Genomic DNA, 12862 nt, shown 5'->3' with positions numbered 1-12862 from the left:
GGTAGACTAAGAATCTCTAAATTGATAAGGCAAAGCTGCGGAGCAATATAGATGTGGTAAATGGCCAACCACAAGTCAGGTCACCACACCCAATACATGGAACTAATAAAAATATGTCATCTTGACTGTTAGCCAACAATGATTTGAAAAATCATCAAATAGGTCATAAAATGACTTCGCTCTATGACTTCATACTCTTTCATACACAGCAAGCAATTTATAGTTGAGAGTTGAGACGCAGTTATCAAAGAATCAATGATCATCTAATCAAATGACGGTGTTTAACTAATAAAGTATGTTTTCACATGAGAACAAATATTGCTAATGTCTTTCGATTTCTCAATCATTTTTACAAGTGCCTAAATCAGAGGTTTCAAATTTAATTTACCCAGGGGCCGCTTACGCAGAGTCTGAGTGAGCATTTCTAGTCACAAACATGCAATATAAATAACATAAAAAAACAAGAAATTACAGAAAAATATTAACCCACCATAAATTTTAATCGATTGAACAGAGTATTCCCTTGACTGGACGAATTGTCTTTTTCGTTTGTTGACATCTTATAATAGGAAAGTCTATTTAACACTGGTGATAATATTCCAACCCGCACAAGAGAATCACAAAATTTTTCAACAAATGTGCTCGATTCCTCATCAGTAGAGTTAGCAAGAAGCCATGAGTTTAAAAGAGAACCTTAAGATAAGTCAATAAGATATTATTACGAGTAGGCAGGGGTGGGCAGATCACAGCCCGCGGGTCGGATCTGGCCCACAGAAGTGTTTCATCCGGCCCCTTTGCGTCTGCTAAAATTAAGACTATAGTTTTCACCGATAAAAAATTTTCGTTGAAAATATCAATAAAAATAACTTCATAATGATCCTGACTGTGACATTGTGTTTCTTATAATTGTATAAACGTAGCCTAGCTGATGGAATAGCTTTTGTAAATAAACTGGTATATTCATAGTTTTTCATATTGAGTTTTGAGCCTCCGGCCCAGTGGCAATAACCATGTTTAATGTCTGTAACCGGCCCACTTCAGGCATCTAGCCGGGCCACACAAAAAATTTAGCCTGTAGCATACCCCTGATCTAGGGTCTAGGGACTATGTACTTTTTATATGGTAAATAGGAACATACTATCCTTTATCTTATTCAAGTATCTATGCAAACAATAGCCCAGATGCTTCTAGAGTTAGAGAAAGTTTACACCTGAATCTGATTTCAAACTCCAACAATGGCCCAAGGAGTGAAAGCTGGGAATTTTCAATGGGGAGGGTTCTGAAATTTCAAATTGTCATGTTACCTAGCGGGTCCGTAAAATGTGGGTTTTCATTTTCAAGGATCTTGAAGGTATGAAAAGCATTTCAAGCCACGAAAAATTGCTTACAATACAGAAATATGCTTTTATTTACATTTCAAATGGGAGGGAAAGCGTGTTGTGCTTGTGACCCTCAAAAACCCCCCTGGACCTAATGTATCCAAAAATGTAACAAAAGAAATTTCTCAAAATTGAGTTGAATTGAAATTCAAAAACTACTACTCTTATTCAAAAACGCATTTCAGAAAAGGCATATAATAAAAACTTTTTGACGTTATTAATAAATCAAGATTTGAAATTAAATTTTTTTTTGTTATTTTGCTTCAAGACAGACCAATATATAATTTTAATTTCATACAACAAAAAAAATTAAAAAAATAGACGTTTCAAATTATGAATCCTTCCAGTATAGATATTCCTATTTAGCAGCATAATAATGAAACATGAAACAAAGAATAGAACCTACAGTATTTATAAAAATACAGGTATCGTTCGAGACTAGCAAAGTAAATCATAACATGCGAACTGAATTCAATGAACATCCCAATATCTCCATTATCTTATGTGATTTTCAATCTTCTAAATCTTTGGAAGGATTGGCACATTCTATAGAAATTTTTTTTAAAAAAAGCATTGAAACTATAAGAATACATTCCTCGATCAGCTTCACATCAAATTCTAAACTTCACCGACTAAATGAAATATTCTCCAAATATACCTGTATACCTCAAATAACAATTATTTTGCTTTGTCCAAAAATGCTAAGCAACTTTCTAGACGAGGCTTTCAAATTAACACACTATTCTAACAAAAGATATGATGCCATATTTCTGCTACTACATTACAGTCTATTAATAATATTTGTCTTCAGGCTATGTGTATAAGCTAATCTGTCAGAATGAATATATATATTCATGTCTGTATTTGACTTGTAGTTCGCATAACGACAGCTAATGAGCAAAGGTTATGAATCATCAAGATTATCCGGTCACAAATAAGAGATTGAAATTATTAATTAGACGCAAATAATGACACACAACCTGTCATTTTCAATAATTGAATGGACATGAAAATATGAATAATCAGTAGTGGATTCTAGTATACTTTGGTTGTTAGACTGCCAAGTATAACAATCTTTTTTCCAAGAAATAGAAAGTATATGTGTGAGCTTTTGTTATATAATAGTCTTAACTTCTTCAGACAAAACAAGATATAATCGTACCTTAAGGATGAAGATAGTAAAAACTGAAAAATCAAGCCTCTATGATAAAATTGAGAATAGTAGAAAGTAAACAAAGAAATGATTGCTAGTGGTCTGAACAGGAACTTAGACAAGCTGCAAATTTTGAAATTATGCGAGCTTTAAACTTATACAGTAAAAAGTTGAGGAAATAGAAAAGACCTGCAGTTCAATACTCAACATCCTAGTACCTTGTTGATAAACTAGTTGGACTTAAAGCCAGGTCTGTGGTAAACCTCACTAATATGATCTATCATATTATTGCGTCACAGTGACTTGAAGAAGACAAAACATAACTCAGATTACTTATGCTTCTAGTTTAGAGATCAAAATAAACTAATGTAATAAAAATCCAAAACTGGAATACCTCAAAAATTTTCTGCTTCAACAGTCTGGTAATATTAACAATACTTCTGGTATGTGATTTTATAACTAGCCCACCTGAGATTTTTTGGGTAGGAATTTCAGACTGCTAATCATACTCAATTTATCCCTTGCCAATGATAATCCAACTAAAATCTAACGTAGCGTAATAATTCAACCATAACCCTTTTCTGCTTGACCTATTCTAGGTAAAGATACTTTAAATTCGCGCCACTGCGCATCAATAGATCTAAAGCAACTGACAAAACACTTCAGAAGAGAATCAAAAAGTGAAAGATATAAAGTGGAAATGGGAAAAGATTATTTGACTTTCGGGACAAGGGCGTTAGATGGTAAATCAATGCACAAGTTTGAACGTGATTGGGCCAATGATATTTACATGCGATATCTTTGTACAAGCTTGGTTGGTGGATGTAAATAAATATTGTTAATCAATAACTAACTTGCAAAGAAGAAGGAAATCTTTATTGACAAAAGGGGCTTAGTATATTAAGAGTTTTTAGTATTGAGAGAAGATTTATGAAAGCTTTGTTAGAAAAGCACTATAGTAAGAAGGAATTTGCAGAGTTTATGGGAGTTATAAATTTCCACAAATTCCAGAAAAGCGAAGGAATTGTTGTCCAAGTGAGTATATTCTTAAATATTTATTATATTAGTCATAATTTTACACTTACATTTTACATACATTTTAAATTAAATCTCGCAAAACAGATAACAGCCAATTTCATCTGATCCATGTTAAAATCGTTATGACTAAAATTTCCAGTTTTTTGCAAAAAACGTAAAGAGTTTTCACATCCCTACAACAAGACTGAAAATACTTGGAAATTTCACCTGAAAAACCATCTGGCGAGGAGTTCATCAGTTCGTGTAAAGTTGAATTTAAGTTAGGTTGATTGCACTCGTTAAATAAAAGTTGATCATCACAGTTATCATTCACAGTTGTTTGGTTTGTTAACACTTTGCTAAAGGTTGAGGTTTCTTGCAATAGATTTTCATCTTGTTCAATGTTGATAGGACGAGTATTACTGTTATAGAAACACAATTAGTTTTTGCAAGGTGCTTTCCCATGCCTTAATAACCTTGAAAAAGACTTTGTAAAAACAGCCACTGAGACACAAAGGGAAACTACTCAAAAAAAAAAGAAATTTTCCTGGGTCTGCATTGCCTAATTAATCACACCCTAAGCACCTCACTTAGGCAAAATTAGAATACAAAATGGCGCTCCAGAAGTGTGTGTACCAATATGGAGTTAACTAATTTTGTTCACCTACTTTACATCAAGTTGTGTTAGGGGACGGAAGCCTATGGAAAGGAGATATATATTCACTTGGCTAACACAGACAGTCCCCAATAGAATTAAAATAAGGAAAATTGGAATGAAATTATGGCCCAACCCTAACCTGGTACACATACTACGGGAGTACCTACAAAATGACTAATCTGTGATCGAAACATAGTTAATCCAACATTCTAAACCAGAATTTCCCAAACTTTTTGGACCACGGAGTGCAGACCCCATTCATGAATCTTAGTTTTGACAGACCTCCATCGTTACAAGTTACAACGCAATAACACATGAAATTTGAATTGTATTTTCTGAAAACAATGGATAATCGTTGGCAACGCTCCTAGTTTGGGAATCCCTGCTTCAAACTACTTGGCCATCTGCCAAAATTCAGATCACATAGATGTAGGGTGGGTTCGCTCCTTGATAAACAATCAAGAATCTTAAGATAAATACAAAAAATAATATTCCAAAATACTTACTGAAAAAATTGTTTCGGACTGCTGGGTTCTGCAGGGCTTCTTGTGCCAGGTGAATTAAAAGGCGATTGTGCAGGAGACATTGGAGTTCTTGTTGATAATATAGGATATGATGGACTGACAGATGGATGTCGCTTGCCAGTGTATTTTCTCGTTGTTAGATGATCAGGAGATTTAATTGAATCTGAAAAAATTGTAAATATTAACGACATGAGAGTTTAAGAATGATTTATTAAAAAATGTTACATACGAGTCTGTGACTGACTGAGAATACTGAAAACAGTTTACATTGTTGTACAGTAGCAGTATAGCTCTGTAATAATACTGAGCAGGGCTGGCATTTTGAATCCAATCAAATAAGAAATTATTCAAATCTGCTAAGACGAAATTTTCGAATCAGCGGCGTCCTATTTTTTTGATATCCGCCAAATGTCAAGGTGATTCCCTCAACTTTTCTTCATTAGAGCTATATTTTTTAAATGCAATTCCGAAACAGTAGAGTTATTGATGAAGCATGTTCACTTTTTGTGTGACAACTCAGTGAACTGACTGAGTGATGGATTCCATGCTTTCAGATGTCTATGTGTGCGAAGGACATTCGATTACATATTATCTTTATTATATATTCAAGCCTCGATTCGATTAAAAAATATAATTTGATTGGATACTGTAATCATAAGCTTCAGGTATTCAAAAATGCCCAGTCCTACGGCAGATTGAAGCCATGCCAACTTGGGGAATCTCTTTAATTCAGAGAGATGTCATTTCAAGTAGCAGCTGTGTTATAGAGAGCCTTGACAAGAACGAGATTATGACAAACTTAAAATCCTACATAGCCAAAGTGGTCATCCGTGTACTAAAGACAAGTCAAGTCAGATTACCATTTAAGTTAAAGATGAATACAATTGTTTCATCTGGGATAATGAGTCAAATTTATTAATTAAAATTATTTGCATGCAAGCTCATTAAATATCGTTTCAAATCGCCCATGAGTATTCTAACAGTCTTCAAGTTCAAACATAATTGGCAAATCTGGCTCGGAATCAGTGAAGATTTGAGTTATAGATAGTAGTTACATGTAACATCTAGTCTTACCGTTAGTTCCCGATATCAACTTTTCTTGTAAGCTTGTTATTGCGCAACAAACACCCCGTAATGTTTGAATTGTTGAATCTTCGTTTGTTTTTAAATCTGAGACCATTTCAATGTCTCTTGGCTGCGTCACATCTGATGAAAAAATAAGAACAAATCAAAATTAGAAACTAGAGAATCCTTACCACCTGAATAGTCAAGTTATCAGAAAAAATAAGTGGTAATTAATAAAATTTAACAAGCCTTTCCAGAACTCGAACTAGTATCGCATGATGATATGGTGTGTATTCTCCTTATCCATAGCCTGCGCCTAATTTGTGGACTATTTCTTTTGTAGAAGATGTAGATTTCTCTTGTAAATTATTACTGCTTCTAAACTAACTTATGTTTCAAAAATTTAGAGTTTTCATACTATACAAGAGTTGTTTTGGGCATTTTGAGTACAATATAAAAATAGAGCAGGCTATCTTTCCATTATGATATCAAATATATTGTAAAAATTGTATTTCTTCATATCGACTTATCATATGAGAAATGGAGAAAATTTGATGGTTAATAATGGTAATTACAAGGATACTACAGCGAGAATCAAAACTTCTAAATGTTTCGAATGTTTCAAAGGTCTTGTCATTTTATTCATGCCTGTCTGTAGAGAATAAAAGTGGTGAACTTTGGTGCAAGGCCTGCAATCCAAATATAAATATCTCGCCTTTTAACTTCTTTGGTTCAACATCGAAAGGTTTTCGAAAATCGAACTCTGTTTTTAATGTAGGTTGATAATGAAGTAGATCCTGTATTGATTTACTGGTTGAAGTATCACATGTTTCCTCATTAGATGTTTTTGATTGTTGTGTCGTCATTAATTTGGGTGATTTCATCTTTTCAGGGTGACCTAGTAGTAGAATGTAAGAGAAGTTACAAAAATGGTCAAAATCCAATAATTTACTATTCTAAATACATTTTGAAATATGGTTTACAAATATGGGATATCGAAAGTAATCTGCGTTTTTTTTTTTTAATAAAGGTAAAAGTATGCATGCACAAATCATGGTATGTTTGTAAGAACAAAATATTGCATTACACAGAAAAAATTAAAACATCACATTAGCCCAGTATTGGCTACAGTTTATTTTGTATCAATTCTGACTAAAGGCAATTTCAATAATATAATATAACAATATTGAAATTATATATCTAAAAATTATGCCCTTTTTCTAAATGGAAAAATATAAACAGCGGCAGACCATATTATTTAAATACCGTAATTTCCAAACAGACTCACCTAATTCTTCTTCGTCCTCAGCTTTACTAGAAATACTGAGAATACCTTGTGAGGAAAGAACACTGATATCGTCATATTGTCCAGAAAGTCTATTGAAAAATGAAAAAATTATTTATTTTTATGAAAATAAATATAAAAACATGGATAACATGATTGGTAAAATTTGAAAGCTCCGAAAGTTCAGAAGCTATATTTGACCAATTATAGCAATGCCAAAACACAAGCTTATCAATAAACTTGCCCCTCTTTTCACTACAACATTTGAAGAGTAATTGGTCAGAAGCCTTAATAAAAGCAAATAGTGAATCTAATTTATTCTTATTTCACAATTTATCTATTCTATACACAGGAAAAATGTTTTATAACCTTGAGCCGACACTCCTATTATCATGTTGTCTTTTCCTCTTGTTAACAGATGACAAAATGTCAGACTCATCTTCCTGTGCTGCTTGTTGATGAAGACTAGAAACACTTTTTCTTGATTGATGTCGTGAACCTTTCATTATGAATTAGAAGTTATACCAGGTGACTATTTTTTCTCAGAAGTTTAAAAAAAAGGGGGCAGTGTGAGGCTGTGAGCAGAGATGAGCATAACCGAATAATACACTATTCTGAACACATTCTAAAATAATATTTTTAAATATGTAATATTGAAAATGTTTTAAACTTGGTGAATCTAAATAGAGAAATTTGCACAAACCTTGGCATAAAATCATAAAATCGAATGTAGTAATGCAGAATACTTAAATCAAGTTATTCTTAGGTGAATGAATCTTTAGTTTGACCACCAGAAAATTTAATGATTAGAAAGACAAATTTTAAATGAAAACGTTCTAAATTAATTTTGGACATAACGACTGTTTCAATATTATGTTGTTGTTGTTCCTGTTGTTCTTTTTGTTCTGACATGTTTTTAAAAAGTCGCTTTTTTCTTTGATTACTGGACCGATTGCTTTGAAATTTTCTTTAGTCAAGGATGGAATTTTTTTCTAGAAGGCTATTACTTTTATTAATTTCCAATATTCCTGTGAGCTTTATGGGATTCGTTTTTATTTTGACCTATGACGTCATCAGAATTTGCCACCACGTGGCGATTCCGCAAACACATATTGAACAGGTGATCATCAAACAGCGAACAGGTTCCGTGGTCAAGCCTGCTGGTAAGTTAACGTGCCGTACCACAGTGAATTTCAGCATAACGTGTCCATATATTTGAGCATAGCTCTCTTGTTTAAATTGGATAAGTCTATATTACTGTAATAAATATAAAATTTAACCGAATTCGAACATTGAATTATTCGATTCATTATTGACATCCTCGGAGTAAGCTTATTGAAGTACAAATTCATCATTATAATTGTAGAACAAAACTTTTTTTCTAATGTCACAAATTCAATATTACCTCTCTTAGATGATTTTTTGTGTTGACCATGGCTGTTAGTGTTCCCCATGACTCTGAAAAAGACCAGATATAGCCATGGCATTTCATAATTTTGGAAAATGATGAATTAAAATAAAAATTTTAAAAACTATCGAAGCCAAATAAAAAGTTAATACAGACTTCAAAATAATCAAATGAACAATCCATGAATTCTATTTTTTTTTAAATAAAATATTATTAGACAATTTTTTATAGTAAAATTGTTTAATAATATGTAACATAATAAAGACATAGCAGATACCACTTTTACATAGGTTTTATTCCATTACCATTAGCATGAAACTATAAAAAATTTAATCCAAACATTTTTATAACTCACTGATACACAGTAATCAGTTAATTAAACGATTATAACATTTATTTTTAAAACAAAATGGAATACCATCCAAATATTCTTTCAATCAGACAGATACAAATTACTTTTAGTTTCTCATAATATCAGAGTAAAAATAATCATACCCGAATGGTAGCAATCTTCTCTTCTTTATGACAGCACAATTGAATAAATCAGAATGAGTATAAGTGAAAGCAAACGTCTTCAAACTTCTCGCAGATCCAGGAAAACTTAAGTCATTCTCCAAATCATCAATGCTATCATCAGAAAGAGAATCTGATTTTTTATCCAAAGCTTCAACAATGTTATTATTATTATTATTGTTCGCTGATTTTGATGATAAGTTAATTCCAGTTTCAGAAAATTGATTTTCCTTGTCGTTGAGAGAGTGTTCTTCATCCACTTCTGGCTTTTTCACACTGCTTTCGCTTTCAACAGCACTACAGTCTGTTCGAGAGTTTGTAATATCTTCTACTTTTTTATCGCTCTGGCATTGATTTTTTCTAATGCTGTTCTGTGTGTCAAAATTTTCCAACGTAACCGCCGAGTTCACGTTGTTTTGTTTCTTTTTGTTTGTATGATCTGACTTCTCCTTTTCAGAAACATTTTGATCAAGTGACGTTGAACAAGAATTAAAAATGCAACATTTTTTTGTTCCACTACACTGGCATTTTATATCACCAATGGGATGTTGTAAATTACATTTGTGTTGTCCCGTAGGAGTTAAATTAAGCGTTTTGCATTGAACGCATTTCTTTCCACATACAGATGAAGCCTCAATTTCTCCTTCTCTGCCTTTTGCATTATTAATAATGCATGTATGGGATTCATTTGTCGTCGTGGCGTTGCCTTCAACGCAGGGTAGTGGAGTTCTCCAATATAGAATGTCATTGTAGATAATGGTTTCATCACAGTAATGTTGCTTTATAGACATAGCAGTGGTAAATCAATAATTGGACTTAGTTATCAACATGGTCATAGCTAGTGTAAAAAATGAGGTTTAAAATTTAGTTGAAATGGTGTATCGAGACTATTTGGTATCAGATTGATAGGGTAAAAGATATATCCTAGTTTAAGTTAAAATAAGTTGGAGTTGGAGATAACCTAACCTAACCATCAGAATTATTAAAGACAACGAATCAGAAAATTAATTAATGGTTGACAATAACAGCAGAGTAACAAATAATAAAAGTCTTAATTAATATTAAACTTTACTATAATTCAAAAACTACCCTAAAATTGAAATTATTGAAGCATGTCTGGTCAAAATAATCACCATTAAAACTAAGAGTGAAAATTCTGTAATTTTTAGTGTTTGTGAGTGGTATAATTGAACTAAAGTAGACAATTGTTGAACATTGGAGAGATATTTTATAATGCAGAGGGTCATATTAATATTTTTCGGTATAATAGTTTATTTTAATCATTGCCATGCATGAACCATAGATATTCCATGTTGTAAAGAGAGTCATGGCAATTTTCTTTTGTCTGATACCTTATTTTAATTTCTGTCAGGCATGACCCATTGATAATCCATGTTTTAGTGCCTGGGGGCTGGAACATATTCACAGCACTATTTACAGATGTGATGAAAAAATATTAAAAAAAACGTGAAATTCACTTAAAATTGACCTTTTTTGCAGCATATTAACAAAATAGGAGATCAGTTGCAAAACAACAACTATTGAGTTTTCATATTGTATCTTATCCAAATGATGCGAACCTGATGCAATCAGAAAAGTTAGCATCTAACATGACAAGGTTTACATTTCTCAACAGTGGTGAAAATAGAAGCATTAAAGTAAGCATGTAAATCAGGGGTCGGCAGCCTACGGCCCGCGGGCCGGATCCGGCCCGCGGAGCAATATAATCCGGCCCGGGACGCTTCACTGAATTATGGTAACAAATTATAGCTGTTTTGTCGATTATCTTCTTTACGCAAAAGAATTTACGTGTAGACTAAATTATATTATAACGTAACAAGTATATATTTCACAATAACTTGTTTAATGAGCCTATAATCTAAATATAATTTAGACAAAAGGCAACAAAACGCAGAAAAGTTGATGCTAAGTGCAAAAGGTTTAATGGCGCAAAAATACTCAAATGGTCAGTCTTCGCGCGCTGCTTAAATTTCAACTTCTGATTTGTGTGATAAAATGTGATTCCTCGGTCATCCATTCGATTTTTAACTTTTCAAAAATATGTGCGGCCCGTCAATGACTTGCAACCTTTAATTTTGGCCCGCGAACGACAAAAGGTTGCCGACCCCTGATGTAAATCATATTGTTTATATTATGATAATCGATGCCACTTTGGTATGCGATCTCAGTGTAATAAAACTACTTCGTATGTGACCTCATTTGCTTAAATTGATCTCGATCGTTTAATCTCATAAACCATTCTCGTAGAATTCAGTACCTAACCCTACTATCATTGGGGTAGGATTGGGTTGATGCTAAAATAACTGAGAGCAAGTGAGCAACAACAGCTGAGATCGCATAGCAAAGTGGCACCAGTTAATTTTTAATTCTACATTAGGATTACTTGGTGTCATGAACAATGATAAAAATGGACTTTTATTTGTCAAGAATAAGTATCTCAGGCCTAGCGAGACTGAGATGGCCAGTTAGATATCTCTCGGTTGATATATGCCTCCTGTAAAAAATGAAGTCTGTTTTTTTTCTCAGCTTGGGTGGTTAGAATTTGAGATCAGAGTTAGACTTAGGGCATTTGAGTCACAGGTACATCATCAACTTTTCCATTTATTATTTCGTTTTTCAACCATTCCAATCAATAAAATTAGTCTATATTTTTAGGGCTTGAGAAAAATTAAATCGCAAATCATATTCTCTATAGAAATCGATCATACTATCCAAATGTTTTTATGCAGATCAAACATAAACAACTGACAAAGTAACAATAGCAGCAAAGACTGGAGTTCCATCGACGAAATGACTGTTACAGAAATGATCTTGGTTCAAGTATAAGTACTTGATCATATAGAAAGTTTGGTCGAACATTTTGATACTAATGAACAAGTGAGATGCTGCCACTTTTGATTTCCTCATTTCCAGGTTCAGAGGTTGAATTGAGGTCAAAGTTCATTTTAAGCAATTCATTGGCACATCCAAAACAAGCCAGGAGGAATTACATGGAAGTGAGATAGCTTGATTATAACAAGGGATAAGAATTTTTTAATACTCAATGATTTCAGAATTGATTTATTTATTTTATAAATCACTGAAATCATAAAATCCATTACTCAGACCTGCAAACAGTTCGCTGAGTTGTTACACACAATAAGAACAATGTTTAAGAAGAAAAGACTCAAATGCAGCAAATGTCAAAATTGGATTGTATTCATTCTGCTTTTCATGCTGTATTGCTTGTTTTTATTCTTGTAATTAACAGAAACTGCAAAATTCTATTCAATTTTGTCAAATTGAGCACAGGTTTACAGCACTGGATAGTCTGATGGTTGGTACACAGAATATGATCCACAATTTTCACACAGATCTGGTTTTCGAATTAAACTTACTTCCGTAGCCGTACTTCCTACGTCATTTTGAAAACAGTAGGCTATCTACTAATCTATGTCTGTATGTATGTAGGTACCGGTACTGATGTAATCCACATACGTAAGAATTCATTGTCACATACCGTACACAGTACCGGTACGTAATTGCTGAATTGACTAAAAAACCAGAAACAATCTATTTCTGTATTTCGTTACCGTAGACTATTTCAGTATTTATTCACTGTAATCTACAGCACTAACTGACTAAGGTTTTGTTAGGATAGGATTTACAGATTCATCCCGGGGCAGAGGAAAGCCGATAAGACGGCTTATCCATATGGCGAACCACGGCCTCTCGTCCGGTTATCATTCCATGTCGGGTATGGGATTAGTTCGCTCAGTAATCTGTTTCATTTGTTTTTATCAATTGTCTTTTCAAGATGGAAGAAAGTCAGTACCGGTACCTACGGTTATGGTAGTACT

The 12862-nt window shown here is 33.1% G+C and overlaps 1 protein-coding gene and 1 long non-coding RNA gene across 3 annotated transcripts in view; one reads left to right on the top strand and one right to left on the bottom strand.

Annotated features, from left to right (window-relative positions):
* Positions 1–10153, bottom strand: part of LOC120333482 (uncharacterized) — a 26510-nt gene extending 16357 nt beyond the window's left edge. For both annotated transcript variants that reach the window (XM_078116802.1, XM_078116803.1), the window contains exons 1-9: positions 8985–10153; positions 8487–8539; positions 7451–7580; positions 7085–7173; positions 6512–6694; positions 5806–5937; positions 4714–4894; positions 3778–3971; positions 491–693 (exon numbers count right to left, since the gene is read on the bottom strand). In XM_078116802.1, the coding sequence (XP_077972928.1) occupies positions 491–693; positions 3778–3971; positions 4714–4894; positions 5806–5937; positions 6512–6694; positions 7085–7173; positions 7451–7580; positions 8487–8539; positions 8985–9793 (1974 nt within the window). In that variant the 5' untranslated portion in view covers positions 9794–10153. The remainder of the gene's footprint in view (positions 1–490; positions 694–3777; positions 3972–4713; positions 4895–5805; positions 5938–6511; positions 6695–7084; positions 7174–7450; positions 7581–8486; positions 8540–8984) is intronic.
* LOC144428103 (uncharacterized) lies at positions 2570–12862 on the top strand. The gene is made up of 4 exons (XR_013478091.1): positions 2570–3567; positions 7500–7609; positions 10503–10660; positions 11753–12862. It is a non-coding gene; the product is annotated as an uncharacterized LOC144428103 (long non-coding RNA).

This window comes from Styela clava, chromosome 10 (assembly GCF_964204865.1).
Source record: "Styela clava chromosome 10, kaStyClav1.hap1.2, whole genome shotgun sequence".
Lineage (NCBI taxonomy): Eukaryota > Metazoa > Chordata > Ascidiacea > Stolidobranchia > Styelidae > Styela > Styela clava.
This window is presented reverse-complemented; position numbering and strand designations above follow the sequence as displayed.